This window comes from Macrotis lagotis, chromosome X (genome assembly GCF_037893015.1).
Source record: "Macrotis lagotis isolate mMagLag1 chromosome X, bilby.v1.9.chrom.fasta, whole genome shotgun sequence".
Classification (NCBI taxonomy): domain Eukaryota; kingdom Metazoa; phylum Chordata; class Mammalia; order Peramelemorphia; family Peramelidae; genus Macrotis; species Macrotis lagotis.
The window spans coordinates 286,108,028-286,126,943 of NC_133666.1; the positions used below are offsets into that span (position 1 = coordinate 286,108,028).

Here is an 18,916-nt window from a genome sequence, read left to right on the forward strand (position 1 = left end):
GTAGTTGTAACTACATCTTCTTCATCTTCTCAGCTGCCTGAGGGCAGAGTTCATGGTTTATATGTATCTGATTTCCCCACAGTTCCTTGCACAGCACAGGCAGTCAATACAAATTGATTAACTGACTGTGCCTCCAGGTCCCCAGGCAGCTGATTTTTGGTGAACCAAAAGAAGATAGAATAATGTTTTCAAGGATATAATGAAGTAATAAAAATAACAAGCAACTCAAAAGTAACAACTGACCTTTATAAAGCATTTTGAGATTTACAAAGCATTTAACATACAACATTCTAAGGTAGACACTACTAGTATGAAGACCCCCATTTTATAGATGAAGAAACTGAGGCTCTGAGAAATTAAATGACTTGACCTGGATAAACAGCTAAGTAAGCTTTTAAATAGGATTTGAATCCAGATCCTCTTAACTTCAAGTTCTGCACTCTATCCATTCTGCCAAACTGCCTCCTAGACAAAATGATGCATGACAACTTCAGACAATTAGGAGACACAAAAAAGTAAAGAGGCAATCTAAACTGGGGGACTGGGGGGGGGGGAATAAAGGCAAGGATGTTTTTTTTATTTCAACCCCAAAGGAAAAAGTAATACTTATCTTACTCTTACACTTCTCAGAAGATATCAGCATTGATAAATTGTAAAGTGAGGAGATTATTTTCATTGACTCTAGATTAGGTTTTGAGTTTGATCTTTAATTCTAGAGAGGATTTTTACTGTACAGTATAAAATGAAAATAAGGATATTAAAATGAGTCAAAGGAAAGGAAGATGTCTTTCATAAACTAAAATCCTTATCAAATTAACTTAATCCAATAACTATTTATAGATATACATATAATGTGAAATTATAGAAAAAAGATGGACATTTTGGGGATGGGGAAGGGGAGGCAATCAAGGTTGAAAGACTTGCCCAAGATCTACAGCTAGTAAACATCTGAGACTGGGTTTGAACTCAGGTCTTCCTGACTCCAGGGCCAGTGTTCTATACATTGCACCACCTACTGCCTCAAGATGGACCTTTTGATGTTAATTTCCATGTTTTATCTCCTTGGCTTCAATCTGAATTACACTGATGAAGCTGTGAAATGTGTAAAAATTTTCTCTGAAGATACAGAAACATTTATAACAGTTGACTATGACTTGATGATATGATGTAATAGGCATAGGTTAAGGATTTTTTTCTTCTTTAATGAAAAAAAGTTTAATAAATGCAACAAAAATATTTGAGCACATATTTAGCACAATTTAAAAACAGTAAATACTAGTATTTAGAATCAATATACTCATTTATTTGCAAAGAATTAAAAAATTGACCATGACTCTCCACTCTTCTGACTTCAAAGTGAATACTTCAGATTTTACGTTTTTTCCATTCTGGTTCATTCTTTGTTTCTTCATCTTCAGATTCTACTTCAGCAAAAACAGTTTTAGGTTGAGTCCTAAAACAAAAGAGAATGAAAATCATTTAATTAGTGAGTACTTACTGAGCTCCCAACAAGATGTGACTTTGTCTTTTTGACTGTGTTTTTTTTTAAAGTCATCATTACTGGTGCAGCTAGGTGGCACAGTGGAGAGAGCACTAGCCCTGGAATCAGGAGGACCTGAGCTCAAATCTGGCCTCAGACACTTAATAGTTACCTAGCTGTGTGGCCTTGGGCAAGCCACTTAACCCCATTTGCCTTGCAAAAACCTAAAATAAATAAATGAATTAATTAATTAATTAAAAAAATAAAGTCATAATCTCTGAATGATTAAATATTAATCCTCAGGTTTCGAACCACCAGAAACATGTGGGAAAAAAAATCTATAAAGTTCATAGATAAAGACTCACACTCCACAGTGGACCATGTAATCTGCATTCTATATAAAATGAAAATGTAATTTAAATACAGTGGAACCACAACTACCCAACTTCTAAATAATTTAGACTTCAGGCAAATAAATCCCATTTTGGGGATTAAAAGGAATTGGAGAATAGAGTTCATTCTCTAGAAAGTGAAGGTGTCCAAGCTAGAGTCACAGCAAGGCTGAGGCAGAAACTCCAAATCATTTGTAATTCTGTACAGTTGCATAGTTCTAGTCTTGAATGACTCTGCCATATGAAATTTTATTATGTGATGAAGAAAGACTCAAATTTACTGGGTGTTTTTTCCCTTTAGAAAGATTTTACTAATTTTGAGTATCACAAATTCCCCCCATTCTTGCTTCCCTCCCCCTACTCCCCACAGAAGGTATTCTGTTAGTTTTTACATTGCTTCCATGGTATACACCGATCTCAGTTGAATGTGATAAAAGAGAAATCATATCCCTAAGGAAGAAAAATAAAGTATAAGATAATAGCAAAATTGCATAAGGTAACAGTTTTTTTTCCCTAATCTGAAGGTAATAGTCTTTGATCTTTGTTCAAATTCCACAATTCTATTTCTGGATACAGATGGTATTCTCCATTGCAGATAGCCTAAAATTGTCCCTGGTGGTTGAAATGAGCAAGTCCATCAAGGTTGATCATCACCCCCATGTTGTTGTTAGGGTGTACAATGTTTTTCTGGTTCTGCTCATCTCACTCAGCATCAGTTAATGCAAATCCTTCCAGGCTTCCCTGAATTCCCGTCCCTCCTGGTTTCTAATAGAACAATAGTGTTCCATGACATACATATAGCAGTTCGTTCCCCAATTGAAGGACTGCTATTTCCAATTCTTTGCCACCACAAACAGGGCTGATATGAATATTTTTGTAAAGTGATGTTTTTTACCCTTTTTCATAATCTCTTCAGGGTACAGACACAGTAGTGGTACTGCTGGATCAAAGGCTATGCACATTTTTGCTCAAATCTGGCCTCAGACACTTAATAATTACCTAGCTGTGTGGCCTTGGGCAAGCAACTTAACCCTACTGCCTTAAAAAAAAAAAACTAAAAAAAATTTTTCTTAAAATATGGAAATTATGAATCTTTAAAAAGCTATCACCAGGGGGCATCTAGGTGGAGCAGTGGATAGAGCACCAGCCCTAGAGTCAGGAGTACTTGAGTTCAAATCTGACCTCAGACACTTAATAATTACCTAGCTGGGTGGCCTTGGGCAAGCCACTTAACCCCATTGCCTTGCAAAAAAACCAAAAGAAAACCTAAAAAAAAATAATAATTTTCATGAGAACTTTCTATGCTCTATAAATATGCTTGATTTTATGAAATTCCTGTCTATCATTAAATGGGAAAAATGTTAGCTATGAGAATTTAAATAATATAAACTTCAATATTTTCCACATGGTTGATTAATTAATTAATTTTAAAAAGTCATTTTTTTTATCATGAGGGAAACAATTTTTGAAAGAAGCATTTTTTTAAACTTAATTTTTAAAACATCATACCTTCAAACTATGGCTTAATTTCCTTAAAAATTCTTCAAGAGTTCTAAAAAAGAATAATCACCTGGTTGGATATGTGAATGTGGGCTCACATGCATGTCAAAATTTTTGATTTTATATAAATAAATGTGTTTCTATAAATATATTCACACAAGAACAGCTTTATATATTTTTTTAAAAAGGGGAGAAAATAAGGTCATAACACCAATTTTTTACACAACTCATGCTGATGCTTCATTGCATTGCAGAACTCCTGGGGAAATGCAATACCACTGGCCCCCTGTCTCCATTCATACATACTTCCCTAAACCTAAGGTTTTATAGCAAATTAGTTGTGCTGCAGTTATATGTGAGATATGGCTATATGAGATTTGAGAATAGTTGAAGGACTAAAATTTCCCCAAAAAACCCCAACAAAAAATAGCAGCAGAATTTCATATGTTTTGGTTCTACTAGATTACTAGAAAGCTGGATAGGCCAGCTTCCTTTCACAATAAACCAAGACAGGCAAAGTACATCTGTGACTTTTGGCAACTTTTTGAACATCTAATTCTGGGCAAACCTGTGCAGGAATGACTATATCCAGTTTAAAATAAATATCTAGTTTATAATGGGGAGAAGAAATATGATTTTCCCAAAGAGGATATAGAATGTCTCCACAGGCTAGTTATAAATTTATTAAGTTATTGAGACTATAATACTGAAATAGTGCTTTTCTGGATAACACAATTAAATAGAAAAGGAAAATGGATGCAGGTAAACCTTAAGATGAAATTTCTTTTCATTTGCCTTCTGAAAATATATAAGGCAACAACCTTACAAATGGAGATCCATAAAAGATCAGGAAAATAATTAAGTATATAATGTAATATACATGGAAGTGCTTTGTAATCAAATTAATATCAATTCAAGACTTTATAGAGTCTTAGAACTACCATCTAGTACACAGTGATATAGTACTGGAACAATTTGGAACATGTGAAACATATTCATTTTATAAATGAAGAAATCAAGGCTGGAAATGGTATGGGTGAAGCAAGGAAAAAGAATTGGGACTGTCTAAATTAACCTCTCTGTCTAAAAGATGAATATATTCCAAAAGCAAAAAAAAGCAAGTTAGGTCTCCTCACTAAGTCACTGGAAACAAAAACATTTCTTGTCTAAGAAAATGAGTTTCCACAATAATCCTAAACATAATGCCTGACCTATAAGTAATTACAATCTAAGAAAGGACATCCTGGTTAGACAATTAAACAAGTAACAATTCTATAAATAATTAATATCACATATATCAGGCTACATGTTTTAGTCAAGAACTAGATTTGGAGACTGAGATAGGGTTCAAATTCTGTCTCTGTTGCTCAGAAACAACTTAGCCATTACAGAAGGAGTTGGACTAGACAATATATAAGCCCCTTCCAGCTATCAATCTATAAACCCTAAATATAAGCAGAAGCTGACCTCAAATCATACCACTTTACAAGAGATTACCCATGCACCTGTCCAATGAACATTTATTTATTCATTCATTTCTCTGAACTGTTATTCTGAGCTGTTAAACCTCTTTTCTTATTGTTGTTCAATTATGTTTCACAAAAACAAAAAAGAAAAAATGAGCAATCTCTGTTTTCCTTAAAGTTTCATGTGATTTCACAGGTCTCAGTAGTTTACAAGAATAACTACAGAATAATAGGCAAAAGAGTGCCCAAGTTAGATATGCAAAGTCTGCCTCTGGCACCTAATATAGCTAAGCCAAATCATTCAATCCCTCAGTTTTCTCATCATAAACTATCTATGAGAGTATATATTTGCAGTACCTATAGACCTCAGGTTTGTAAGGCTCAAATCAGTTAAATGCATGGAAGATGCTTTGTAAGACTTAATAATTGTCAGCTAGTATCATCATTATTAGATGATGCCCTCTGTAAGTTACTTTTTGGGTTTATTAGTTCTTTAAAGGTACTTAACATGTTCTGAATAACCATTCTAAAATTCAACTTGCCCTTAGTCCTTAGGCTTGATTGGACAAAATAAGAGCCCCTTCTAACAAACATTCTTGCAAAAAGTCTAAAAAAAAAAACCTAAAAAAAATCACAACTACATAGACATATACAACTATATAACATATACAACTATGTATGTAGGTATACATATATGTACAACATATACATATACACAACTACATATATATATATATATATATATATATATATATATATATATGTATATACACAGACACACACAAATATAAAACAAGCACTAAACAGAGTATTCCCATCCACCCAGTTTCCCCTTTTTAACTTTCTTTTTTTTCCAAAACTTTTCAACAGTCCTGTAGAGGCTCCCTTTCTTTTGAGTGATTGATGCTTTAATTAGGTCGACCATGCTCCCTTCCTTCAGTCTACATTAATATAGTAAAAAATGCTTTCAAACTATAATTGAAAGTTCAATTGAAAGATCAAATTCTTTTTAATCATCATTACTCATTTGATATGATTCATTCACAAAGTATAAAGCTAGCTTCAGGCTAATGGCACGAATATGAGGGAGAATCCCTTGTATTATAATTCACAAGTATGTGAGTAGAAACCACAAGGCTTTCTTGGACTAGGGCCCAATGTTTATTATAAAAGAAAAACCTCAAAGTGCAAAGTCAATTATAGCCATGACTTGATAATCTGACACACTTGTTAACCCTATTAGGCTATGGCCCAGATGAACTCTAACCTAGTTGGTATAATCACAAAAAATATTCAAATGAAAGGGTCTTTTCAACATCAAATCAAAGTTAACTGCTGTTAAAAATAATAAATACTTGAAAAAATAAAGAGGCAAAAAAAAGAGTTTTTTAGACTAAGAATGTTCCATTTTTCTGTAGAGAAAAAAAATGTGGAAGGATACATGCTAGATACAAAAACAGTATTCTTCTGCACAACCCCATCCCCCACAATTATACAAGTGAAAGTTCAAAGACAGGGAAAGGATAAAATGAGGTGGGAATGATAGAGATTAAGGAAAGGGGAAAAGAATCCAGGAGCTCAGTGAAGATGAACTCTAGGAATAAGAACAAGCTCCCAAACTGCCAGCAGTCACCTGATTGTCAAAGTGAAAATAAGCTAGACTGATGAATCAATTAGATTTGAAGAGTGCATATACATTTTTTGGAAACCTCACAATTATGTTTTATAAAACTTTTAAAACAGTTAGTATCATACATTTGGCAACATGTATGATGGCCCTATTAATCAAGTGTAAATTCCTTTAAATAATAAGTATGTTTTTGAAAGCTGTGCACAGACTGAATTTTTAAAAAATGAGTATTATGTAAAATACTCTGGAAGGCTAGAGGAGAGAAGAAAAGGGTTGGAATATTATCTTTTAAAAACCTTTAGTACAACTAAGGATGTTTCTACAATTTTTGTTAAGTTTAGATTTTCTTAAAGTGAGATACAATTTTAGGCTACCAGTGAAATATTGCTTATGCTTGAAGTATATTTTATTTAAGCCACAAAGAATAAATGAATGCACAGGATAATGACAATGTAGTTTAAAGCAATTATCTTCCTTCTCTACTATGTATGCCTGACAGACACATACACAATATGTATTTAAATCTTGCCCTTACCCAATGTGGTGAGGTACTCTGAAAGTAATAATAATAATATTTTTATGGATACATATTTACAGATCCTGTGTCAGAAATGATATGCACATTGAAAATTAAATTTACTGAACCAGCAATAACTGCAGTTTATTTGGCAAGAAGACTCACCATCTACTGACAGAGCTGTCAAGCTTGGCAGGCTGCTGGCAACTGTCCAAGCTTCCACACACATCTATCCCTGTCTGGTGTGTAAGCTAATAGCATTCTGGACCTACATCCTGCCCACTCCTCGGCCAGATCCTTTTTTTCCCCTCCCTCCAGCAACATCTTTTAACAAGAAACTGTAACTAAATCTGCCCACGTGTAGCTGAATGACAGCCTTCTGTGATCCTGCTGTGTTTTAAAACTTTCATGGCTATTACTTGACAGTGTCAGGAATGAAATCTAATATCCAATCAATGAAATTAAAGGTGCCCCAAAACATTGGCTGAGTTATTAGCATTAGAGAATTTTAAGTGTTAAATCCTCTGTCACATTTAGGCATGTATAGTCATACAAAACATAATTATGTTTGTTTTTTTAAATGGGAAAAAGTGGTCTCTATTAAATCTACATTTCATCACCATTAGTAGAGTAAATTGCGGTGAAGAAAAACAACCAGGCACACATTCTCAATTACAGTGACCTTTAAAAAAAAGATCCTTTTAAATACTAGCTTCCCTTCAAACACTTTGCCACTTGGCAGCAAACTGTGTACTCTAGCAGGTGAACAGAAGAAAAAGAGTATAGCAAGGGTTGCTAACCAATGAAATGTGTTGTGTACAGTGCTAAGAGGTTAGAAAGCGAAGCTCAATAAATGTTAGGGGATAATTCAGGGCCTTTGGGGGAGGGGGGGTCTAAGTAAGGAAGAAGGATATAGCAATATATAATTGATAACATGAACAAATTCATGCCTTGCCAATATCTCAAACTCTCCAAGAGGAAAAGAGAACTCGGCATCTTCCCTTCAAAACCCATTCAGTTTTCCCAGTTGCCAATGGCATCATCCAACCCAGTCATCTAGACTCAAAACCTTGGAGATAAATCAATTAAATGCAACAAATATTTAACAAGTCCTCATTACATACTAAGCACTTGAACAGAGATAAAAATGAATTGATTGCTGCTCCAGGGACTTAGATTCTATCAGAGGGAAGCAATGTGTAATAAGACAAGTACAAAATATAGACAAAATAAAAGACAAAGTGACTTCATGGTGATGTGAGGAGAGAATGAAGAATTGGAGAAATTAGGATGGATATCTTTTCAAAAGGTGGCAACCAAATTGACTTGAAGAGTTAAAAGGATTCCAAGAGGGAGAGGTATTAGAAAGCGGGGCATTCCAGGGTGGTACAGGGTGGGAGATGGAAATGGGGAAGAACAAGTCCTGCAGGTCAGTTTTGGTGGAATGTACAGCATGTTAAGAGTGAACAATGTGAAATGTTTAGACAAATAGATTGAAGACAGATTAAGAAGGGCTTTAAACACCCAAAAGCAATGTTTATATTTTTTATTCTATAGGCAATGAAAGACTGATCTCTTTATAGAGACAAAAGCAAAGAAGGAAAAAAATAAAAGATAAAGAATGGAATGGAAATAGGGAAAGAGGAACTTGTATTCAACCAGGAAGAGATCTGTTCTGGAACCTCTTCTCTCTTCTCTCTTTTCTCTATCTCTTGCTCCAGGACCCATTGAAGGTGTACTTAAGCAATCATCTTCTTCATTTGGTTTTTTCCCTATTAACTCTACCTGAATGCTCCGGTTTCTTTCCCCTTTCTTTCTCTACACTGGATCCATGAGCTCCAGCTCCTTACAACCATACCTCCTTCCCCAGCTTGTAACAATCTCTTTAACTTAATTTAACTCCTTGGAAACTCACCTTCTTTCCCAGTTTCTAATTCTCCTTTTGCTTAACTGTATTGCCTTCTTAGAATCTCACCCTTTATAATCTATCTTCTTGGTTATTCCCCCAGTCATTTTTTACCTCATTAAAGTACCTAAACTTGATTCCCATAGAGATTGGTGGTTTCCTGCCTTCACTTTAGTCTTTCTTTCCCTCAACTTCTGCTAATGCGCCTGCCCCTAAGAAACACACACTACCTAGCTGCTTCTCCAAAGGACCTAACTTGTAAACTTTGTAGCAACTTGTAAACTAGAGTCTGAGCCTTTCTTACCTCAGAGTTCCATGATTTCATAATTAAACAAAATATAGCGATTCCTCTTTCCGGCAACATTATTATTATTACAATATGTAGGAGAAATGCTATAATCTATTTAAAAAGTAGTGGATTAGGGTTAAAACCCTGTTTTGACCTTGTCACTAAGTGGCTGTATGACTAAGGACAAGTCACTTTAAAAATCTGTGTCTTAGTTTTCTCATCAGAAGATCACAGTATTTGCTCTACCTACTTCACCCCAAGCTATAAATGAGATAATTAAAAAAAATATTAAAGAATTAATTAAGAATTAACATTAAAGAATTAAAAAACTTATTAAGTAGTCTATACTGAGATGTCTCTAATTAATAAATTGATGCATATTACATTTGTATTATGGAAAAAATCTTTTCTTGAACTGCAACAAAATGTTTTTCAAAATGTGTTTGTGAAATGCTGTTTTGTGTAGTTCAGTTATTTCGATTATGTCTAGCTCTTTGTGACCCCATTTGGGATTTTCTTAGCAAGGGTACCAGAATGGTTTACTAATTCCTTCTCCAGCTCATTTGACAGATGGGAAAATTGAGGAAAATAGGGTTAAGTGACTTGCCCAGGGTCACATGGCTAGCAAGTGTCTGAGGTCAGATTTGAACTCAAGAAAATGAGTATGGACATGTGAACAAACCATCTTAATTTCTGTGAAAAAAAAAATCTCTCCTTTTGGTTTGTCTCTTGATTTCTTGGTGGGGGGTGGGGTGAGTGGGGATAATTGCTTTTCCAAAGGGAGGTTCTGTATTTTTGCCTTTCTTTGTAGCTGGAGTGTTTAGTGAAGTATCTGGCAAATAGTAAAGCAGTGATAGTGATGATAATCATATACTACAGCACAAATTACTCCCCTAAGCTTCAGGACCACGCAATCAGTCAATAAACATTTCTCAAGTGTCTATTATATGGCAGGCATTGTCCTAAGTTCTGGGAATATAAAGCAAACTATAATAGTCTCAGTTCTCAAGGAATTCATATGCAAACAACCATGTACATACAATATAAATTGGAAGTAATCAATAGGGAAGGCCCTGGAGTTAAGGTCTGGAAAAGGCTTTGTAGAAGTTTCCACCTAAAGTAAGCCAGGACAGGGTGTGGGGATGGGCATGGGAGTAGAGGAAGTGAGAGAGAGAAGCAGAGACAGAGAGAGAGAGAAAATGAATGAGAGAATGAATGAATGAGAGAGAGCATTCCAGGCAAGGGGGACAGCCCCAGGAAATGGAATGTTTGAGGAACAACAAGGAGGTCAATATCACTGGATTAAAGACCAAGTAGTAAGATTTAAGAAAACTGGAAAGGTGGATAGAGATGTGTGGTTATGAAAGGCTTTAAAAGGTTTTTATGTATGATTCTGGAAGTGATCACATAGTACTCATAAAGTCTCTTCAGTGCATCTTCTACACTGTTGTTAAAGCATTCTTCCTAATGTGTAGGTCTGACCGTGTCATCTCCCCCTACTCAATAAATTCCAGAGATACCTTTTACTTCCAGAATCCACCTTTCATACATAAAAAGCACTTTCAGTATCTCCTGAATCAAACATAAGGTCAAGCTACTGAGTGTCAGGAATGAGTACCTTTTCTGTTTTCCACAAGGGAACAATGATGCCCCAAAACTTACTTGTTTATGGTAAACTCTTTGTAACTTGTTTTTAAAAACAAAAACTACACCAAACCAGTTCTTACTTGGAATATGCTGGTGCAACCCAGTATGGGTTGTCCTCAGCTTCCTTTGCATGCCGCAAAATGGCTTCACGGGGATTGCTGTCGTCAGTCTTATCCAGAGCAATATTTTTCACTATGTATGATGACAACGTTCCTCCATGGGTTCCAACTCTACCACCACGACCTGTTTCAGAGCAAAGAATAAAATTGAGAACTGAATCAGAGATATGCACACACAGGCAATCCCAGTACATTCTGTACTTTTAGCAGTTTATTTATCTAGCACCATTTGACAAGACTGAAAAGTGCTTAGAGTGGGTTCCACAAGTGGCTTGTTGACTGAATTATGATATGCTGAGAAAGGGTGAGTCAGCTTGTGAACTTCACGGTGACCTGATTTCCATATTTCTGTGGAATGTACTTTCTACGACATGGAGTTATCTTTAAATATTAGATGTTTCAACATTACATGTATTGATACAAAATCATACAGCTTTTATTTTCTATGTTAGGATCATATATGTTATTTTAGTTTGTCCCTATTGGTTTTAATTTATGGTGATCATGAAGCTCTTCATGATGTAATACAAACATAAAGATAATTTCCCACAATTCTCCTTAATTATCTCTACTCATAAGTTAAAAATTATCATAATATTGCCATTTGAACTTAAATTAGTCTATCAAAATATAACCAAGGTTAGGATACTTTTACTTATCATTTGATAAATACATCCTGACTGAGGTCAATATTGCTATGGAAAACATTGGTTTCTAAGTATATGTCCTAGCACATTCCAGACAGCTGATAAAATTGAAATTTAATCTAAATCAAAATCAAATTAGACAAAAGGGAAAAAACCCAACCCAAAGTAAAACTCACTGCTATATTTCTAAGTGCTTAATACATATAAGGTAATGACGTGAAAAATCAAAGCAACTAGGAGGTAGAAGGGTATCTCAGGAACTTTCTGAAATAGTTTATAAAAAACAAAAATTCTTTCTATAATACATGTGACAACTGGACACTTTATTTGAAGACTTCTGGAAGGGGAAGGAAGATGACATGAAATTCTTCCCAAGACAGACCATTCTACTTTAAGACTGCTCTAATAAACAGGCCTCTCTGAAATTTCCACTCATTTTTCCTAGTTCTGCCCTCTGAAGTCAGGAAGATTCAAATACTTGAATACCTCTAACATGCTTCTCCTTAAGTCTTTTCTTTTTAAGCTAATATCCCTAGTTTCTTCAACCAATATTTTAATGGCATGATGTTGAGGTCTTTCATCATCCTATCCTGCTCTGGACAATCTTGAGTTTATCAATGTCCTTCCTAAAATTTGTGTCCTAGAAATGAATTCATTATTGCACATTTGTTTTGATCAAGGAAGAATAAGTCTTAATTACTGTTCTTTAATCATGGATACCATTTACTTCTTAATATAGTCTAAGATTGGATTAACCTTTTTTTCTTTTTAGAAGGGAGAGAGAAGAAAAGGGGAATGGGAGACATTCAAAGAGGTATACAACAGTTTCTGCCCTCAACTAGCTTACAATCTAATTAGGGAAGTCAAGACATATAGAAAGATAAATTAAATGATAAAAAAGCATTGGAATAATAATTCATGACAGTTACAGAGAAGATGTCTTAAGTCAATATATGTTAATTGACCAAACTGACTTAAAAAGATAACTACAAGTAAATAAAAAGAACATATGTTGAGAAATTAATCTCCTAATTCTAGCACTCAAAGTCTTCCACAATTTGGCTCTAGGCTTATCTGATATACTCCTAATGATATATTCTTTCCCTCATCAAACTGTACTACTCTCTGCCCCCTCTTCTGTCTCCAAGTCTTTGTTACAGCATTCGTTATGCTTGAAAGGACTCCTTCTGGGCTCCTTTCTTCTCATGCCTCTCCATTTGTTGAAAGTTGCTGCCTTCCTATAAGGTTTTGATGTCAGATTCCACTTTTTCTGTAAGTCTTCTCTGAATGCCAGCAGGTGAAAGTGATCCCTCACCTTTAATTTGTCTTGTAATCCTTTGTACATGTTTTATCTACTCCTTTTATACTATGCACTCCTGGAATATGAATACTGAACTGCTTTTCATTTTGTATCCCAAAACCTATTATATAATCCTGTACATAAGAGTGGTATAATAACTATTTCTTTAATTGAACCAGATAATAAAGGCTTTACATAAAAGGCAGAACGGGTCTTGAAAATTGGATTAGACTTTCAAATAGTGGAGTTCAGTAACATTTACCTGAGTATAAAAAGTGAACAGAATACTTTCAAAAGAACCATAGAGGTAGGAGAAGATAATTTCTGTGGGTGGGTGAAATAAATAAATCAATTTAATCCAAGCAAAAGATTCAGCAGGATCAAGAAGAGATTAAGTGCAAAACAGGTAGGGTTCAAATTACAGAGAACCTTGTAATAGTTTCCATTTATAAAATTTTGTAGTTACAAAAATGGGTAACTAGGTGGCACAGTGGACAGAGCACCGGCCCTGCAGTCAGGAGTACCTGGGTTCAAATCTGGCCTTAGACACTTAATAATTACCTAGCTGTGTGGCCTTGGGCAAGCCACTTAACCCCATTGCCTTGCAAAAAAAAATCTAAAAAAATCTAAAAAAATTAAAAACAAAAGAAAAACAAAACAGCAATTATAGTGAAGGGGAAGGTGAGGGGAGTGGTGGACTTGTATCTCATAAGAACTGACTCTAAGAGGGAACAATACAATACATACATATCAGTTGGATGTAGAATTCTCTTACCCCACAGAAAAGTGAGAAGGGCTAAGGAGTAGAGAAGTAGGAAAGGGGAATGATCAAAGGGAAGGCAGACCAGGAGATATTGATGATCACAAGTTAAACACTTGTAAAAAGCTGAGAGAAGGATAAACAGGGGAAAATATGATGGAGGGAAATGTAAATACAGTTATCACAACTGTAAATGTGAATGAGATGAATTCACACATAAAACAGAAGCAAACACCAGAACAAATTAAAAACCAGAATCCTACAATGTGCTATTTATAAGAAACACATATGAAGCACAGAGACACATACAGAATAACGGTTAGAGATTGGAACAGAATCCATTATGCTTTGGCTAAAGTAAAAAAAAAGGGGGGGAGACAGTCATAATCTCAGATGAAATAAATGCAAAAATATATCTAAATAAAAGGAAGGAAATTATATTTTGCTAAAAGGTACCACAAGGGCAGCTAGGTGGTACAGTGGATAGAGCACTGGCCCTGGAGTCAAGAGCACTAGCCCTGGAGTCAAGAGGCCCTGAGTTCAAATCTGACCTCAGACATTTAGCTGTGAGAACTTGGGCAAGTCATCTAACCCCTTTGCCTTTTAAAAAAACAAACAAAAAATGCAAAAATAAAATAAAAGTGAAGTAATATCAATACCAAACATTTATATACTAATGGCAAAACATCTAAATTTTCAAAGGAGAAATTAAATAAGTTACAGGAAGAAACAGAGAGCAAAACTATACTAGTAGGGAACCATAACTTTCCCCCTCTCAGAACTAGATAAATCTAACTGAAAAAAGAAACAAGATAAAAGTTAAGAAGATGAACAGAATTTTAGAAAAGTTGGATATGATAGATTTCTTAAAAAAATGAATGGGGATGGAAAGGAATATACCTTTTTCTCACCATTACATTCTCAGGCACCTATACAAAAACTGACCATGTATTTGGGCATAAAAAAAAAACACCACACAACCAGATGCAAATAAGCAAAAATGCTAAATGTATCCTTTTTAGATCATAAGGCAATAAAAATTACATTCAGTAAAAGGGTAGTGGAAAGATAGATTAAAATTAATTGGAAATTCAATAATTTAATCCTAAAGAGTAAGTCAAATAGTTTCATCACAGAATGACAACCAATGAGACAATATTCCAAAATTTATGGGATGAAACAAATATAGTACCTAGTGTAAAATGGATATTTCTAAATATTTACATCAATAAAACAGAGAAAGAGCAGATTCAATGAGCTATGCACCTATGTATGGATATACAACTAAAAAAATTTGAAAAAAAAATTAAAAATCCCCAAATTAAACACCAAATCGGAAATTCTGAAAATCAAAGGGGAAGAGATTTTAAAAATTGAAAGAAAACCTTAGAACTAATAAAGAAAACTAGACAATAAAACAGATAAATATATTTTAGATAAATAAGTAAATCTGATTTTAAAAGGAAAGAAGAAAACCAAAATTGCCAGTATCAAAAATGAAAGAGGTGAATTCACCACGAAAGAAGAAGAAATTAAAACACTAAGAGCTATTTTGTCCAATTATATGCCAATAATTCTTACAGGCTAAGCAAAATGAAAAAAATATTTACAAAAATATGAAGTGTAACAGAGGAGGGAATAGGATTTTTTTCTTACTAATATTTTTATTTATTTGTTTTTCTAACAACATGCAATGATAGTATTCACCAATCTTTTTTTAACAAGGTTTTGAGTTTTATAATTTGGATTCATATTAATCATGTTGTGAAAAAAGAAACAAATTCAAATGAAAGAAAAAAGCAGAGGAAAAAATGACATACATATAACAACTTTTAAAAATTTAAGATATTAAGTTTTGGTCTGCATTTAAATAAACTCTCTGGTTCCCTCTCTGGTTGTGGATTGCATTTTCCATCACAAGTCTTTTAGAATTATCTTTGATTATTATACTGATGAAATGAACAAGTCCATCATGGCTGATCATTATCCAATGTTTTTTTAGTTCTGCTCAAGGCAATAGAATATTTAGCCTATCTTAGAAAAAGAAATTGAAGAAATCATGAGTGAATTCCCTAAGGAAAAAAACCCCAGGGACTCAAATGGATTCAAAAGTTAATTCTACCAAACAATTAATTCCAATACTATATGAACTCTTTGAAAAAAATAGCTGAAGGAGTTTCCACCAAATTCTTTTTATGACACCAATATGGTGATAATACTTAAACAAGGAGGAGAAAGAAAACTACAGACCAACATTGATACAAAAATTTTAAATAAAATGCTAGTTAGGAGCAATATAAACAGCAATATAAAACAAGAATCATACACTATGGCCAGGTGAAATTTATACCAGGGTTGTAGGGCTGGTTCAATTTTAGGAAAACTATTGCCATAATTGTTCATATCAATAACAATAAAAAATTATATCATTATCTCATGAGATGAGAAAAAGCCTTTGAGAAAATACAAGCCATTCCTTTTAAAAACATTAGATAAGCATTAGAATAAAATGAGGTTCCATAAAACTATAAATACTATCTATCTAAAGCCATTAGCAACCATTATCTGTAATAGAGATGTTAGAAATCTTCCCAATAAAGATTAGGGTGAAACAAAGATATCAGTTATGACCACTATTATTCAATATGGTTCTAGAAATCTTAGCTATATATTCTACCTAAGCCAACATTTATTCAATGTCATTCCAATTATATTATCAAAAATTTATTTTACTGAATTAGAAAAGATAACCAAATTCATTTGGAAGAACAAAAGTTCAAGAACATAAAAGAAATTAACAAAAAGAAATAGTTTTAGAAACTACTGCTTGATAAACCCAAAGACTCAGCTTCTGGAATAAAAACTCCCTCTTTGATAAAAACTGCTGGAAAAACTAGAAGATAGTGTGGCAGAAATCAGATACAGACCAATATCTCACACTCTATACCAAGATAAGGTCGAAATGGGTTTGGATTTGGAAATAAAAGTTGATAAAGGATTTAGAACTAAAAATCCAAAGCAGGATTTATTTCTAAAATATATGGAGAACTTATAAGAATATAAGTCATTCCCCAGTTGATAAATGGTCAAAAGGATATGAAATGGCAGTTCTCACAAAAAGAAATTAAAGCTATCTATAGTCATGGGGCAACTAGATGCTGTAGTGGCTTGAGTACCAACCCTGAAGTCAGAAGGATCTGAGTTCAAATTTGATCTCTAGCTATGTGACCTTGGGTAAGTCACTTAATGCTAATTGCCTTGTAGCTAAGGTTCTGATTCATATCTGGCCACTGGACCCTGATGGTTCTGGAAGAAAAAGTGAGACTGGTGACTTAGTACAGCACCTCCTCACTCAAATCCAATTCACATACTTGTCATGGCATCATCTTCTGATGTCATGCTCTTCTTTGAAAATGAAAGACAAGGGGTGGCTAGGTGGTGCAGTGGATAGAGCACCGGCCCTGGAGTCAGGAGTACCTGAGCTCACTTAATAATTACCTAGCTGTGTGGCCTTGGGCAGGCCACTTAACAACATCTGCCTTGCAAAAACCTAAAAAAGAAACCAACACACACACACACACACACACACACACAGAACTGTTCATGAAAATACTGTTCACGCTAATAGCAATATTATATAATGATCACTATGACTAATTTGCTCATTACAGCAGTATAATACTTAAAGATAATTCTAAAGGACTTGCAATGGAAAATACCATCCATATCCAGAGAGGGAATTATGGAGTATGAATGCAAACCCAAGCTTACTATTTTCAATTTTTAAAAGTTGTTTTATGTATTATGGTTTTTTCCCCTCTAAATTTTTCCCTTTTTTATTTCATTCTTCTTTCACAACATGATTAATACGAATATATGTTTAACCTAGTTATACATATATAACATATTACTTTCTGAGATGGGGAGAAGGAAGGAGAAGAGGGAGAAAAATGTGAAATTCAAAATCTTACCCAAAATGATTGTTGACAACTATCTTTGCATGTTGTTGGAAAAAATAAATAAAATATTAATTTTTTAAAAATAAGATCAAAGAAATTAAGATTTAAAAAATTACAAGAAAGAAGGTTTAGTAGTACCAGACTTATCCTATAAGGCAGCAATTATCAATACTATCTTGTACTGGTTAAGAAATAGAGAGAAGGGGGTGGCTAGGTAGCGTAGTGTAAAAAGCACTGACTGGCCTTGAAGTACCTGAGTTTAAATCCGGTCTCAGACACTTAATAATTACCTAGCTGTGTGGCCTTAGACAAGCCACTTAACAACATCTGCCTTGCAAAAACCTAAAAAAAAAAAAAAAAAAAAAAAAAAAAATAGAGAGGAGTACCAGAGGAACATAGTAGACATATAGTAGTCAATGTATTTGAGAAATATAAAGATTTAAGCTTATGAGAGAAGAATTCATTATTTTGTAAAAACTGTTGGGAAAAGTGCAAATCAGCCTGGCAGGAACTGAATAAAGACCAATATCTTACACTACTTACCAAGTTAATGGATACATGACTTAGATATAAAGGGAGAGATATCATAAGGAAGTTAGAACATAGACTATATTACTTATCAGATCTAGGGATAGCTGAAGAATTTATGAATAAATAAGAGATAGAAAGCTCTGTGAAACTTAAATTCATAATTTTGATGACAAATTTAAAAAGTTTTGTAAATAAACCCAAAATAACCAAGATTAGAAGGCAAGCACAAAATTGAATAAAAAATCTTTATACACATTTCTGGCCGGAGCCAAGATGGCGACAAGAGGATGTCTCTTAGGTGCTCTCTCTTAAAACTTATAAACTAAGGACTCTAACTAAATTTTCAAGAGACAGAACCCACAGAGGGACCCAGTGAAACAGTACTCCAACTCAAGGTAACCTAGAAAAGAGCAGAAAGGCTCTGCTCCCCAGGATTGGAGGGGCGACCTGTCAAAGCGAAGGAACTTCAGCCTCCTGGAGGCAGCCCCAGGGCACTGGGAGCCATGGCTCACAGCAGCCAGGGAGTTTCCTAACTTACACCCCGGGGAGCACCGGGCACAACTTGGGGGATCAGCAGGGGGGACCTCTGCCTGAGCAAGCACTGAAGTCCAGCCCTCAGGGCACACAGCAAGAGCAGTGTGGCCCAAGCAGCACAGATCCAGAAACAGGAAGCAGAAGCTGGTAAGCAGGAGCCCCCAGGACATGAATGCAGAGCCTAGGGAGGGAGTGGAGAGAGACTGCTGAGCTCTGTCCTTTGATCCTGGAACAGGACT

The 18,916-nt window shown here is 34.6% G+C and overlaps 1 protein-coding gene across 2 annotated transcripts in view; it reads right to left on the reverse strand.

The window, feature by feature from the left end:
• Positions 1-225: 225 nt before the first annotated feature.
• WDR70 (WD repeat domain 70) overlaps positions 226-18,916 on the reverse strand; it is a 333,335-nt gene continuing 314,644 nt past the window's right edge. Inside the window, exons 16-17 of one of the 2 annotated variants that reach the window (XM_074202580.1) lie at positions 10,908-11,070; positions 226-1,453 (exon numbers count right to left, since the gene is read on the reverse strand). In XM_074202580.1, the coding sequence (XP_074058681.1) occupies positions 1,366-1,453; positions 10,908-11,070 (251 nt within the window). In that variant the 3' untranslated portion in view covers positions 226-1,365. The remainder of the gene's footprint in view (positions 1,454-10,907; positions 11,071-18,916) is intronic. The other variant, XM_074202579.1, reaches the window with a different exon arrangement.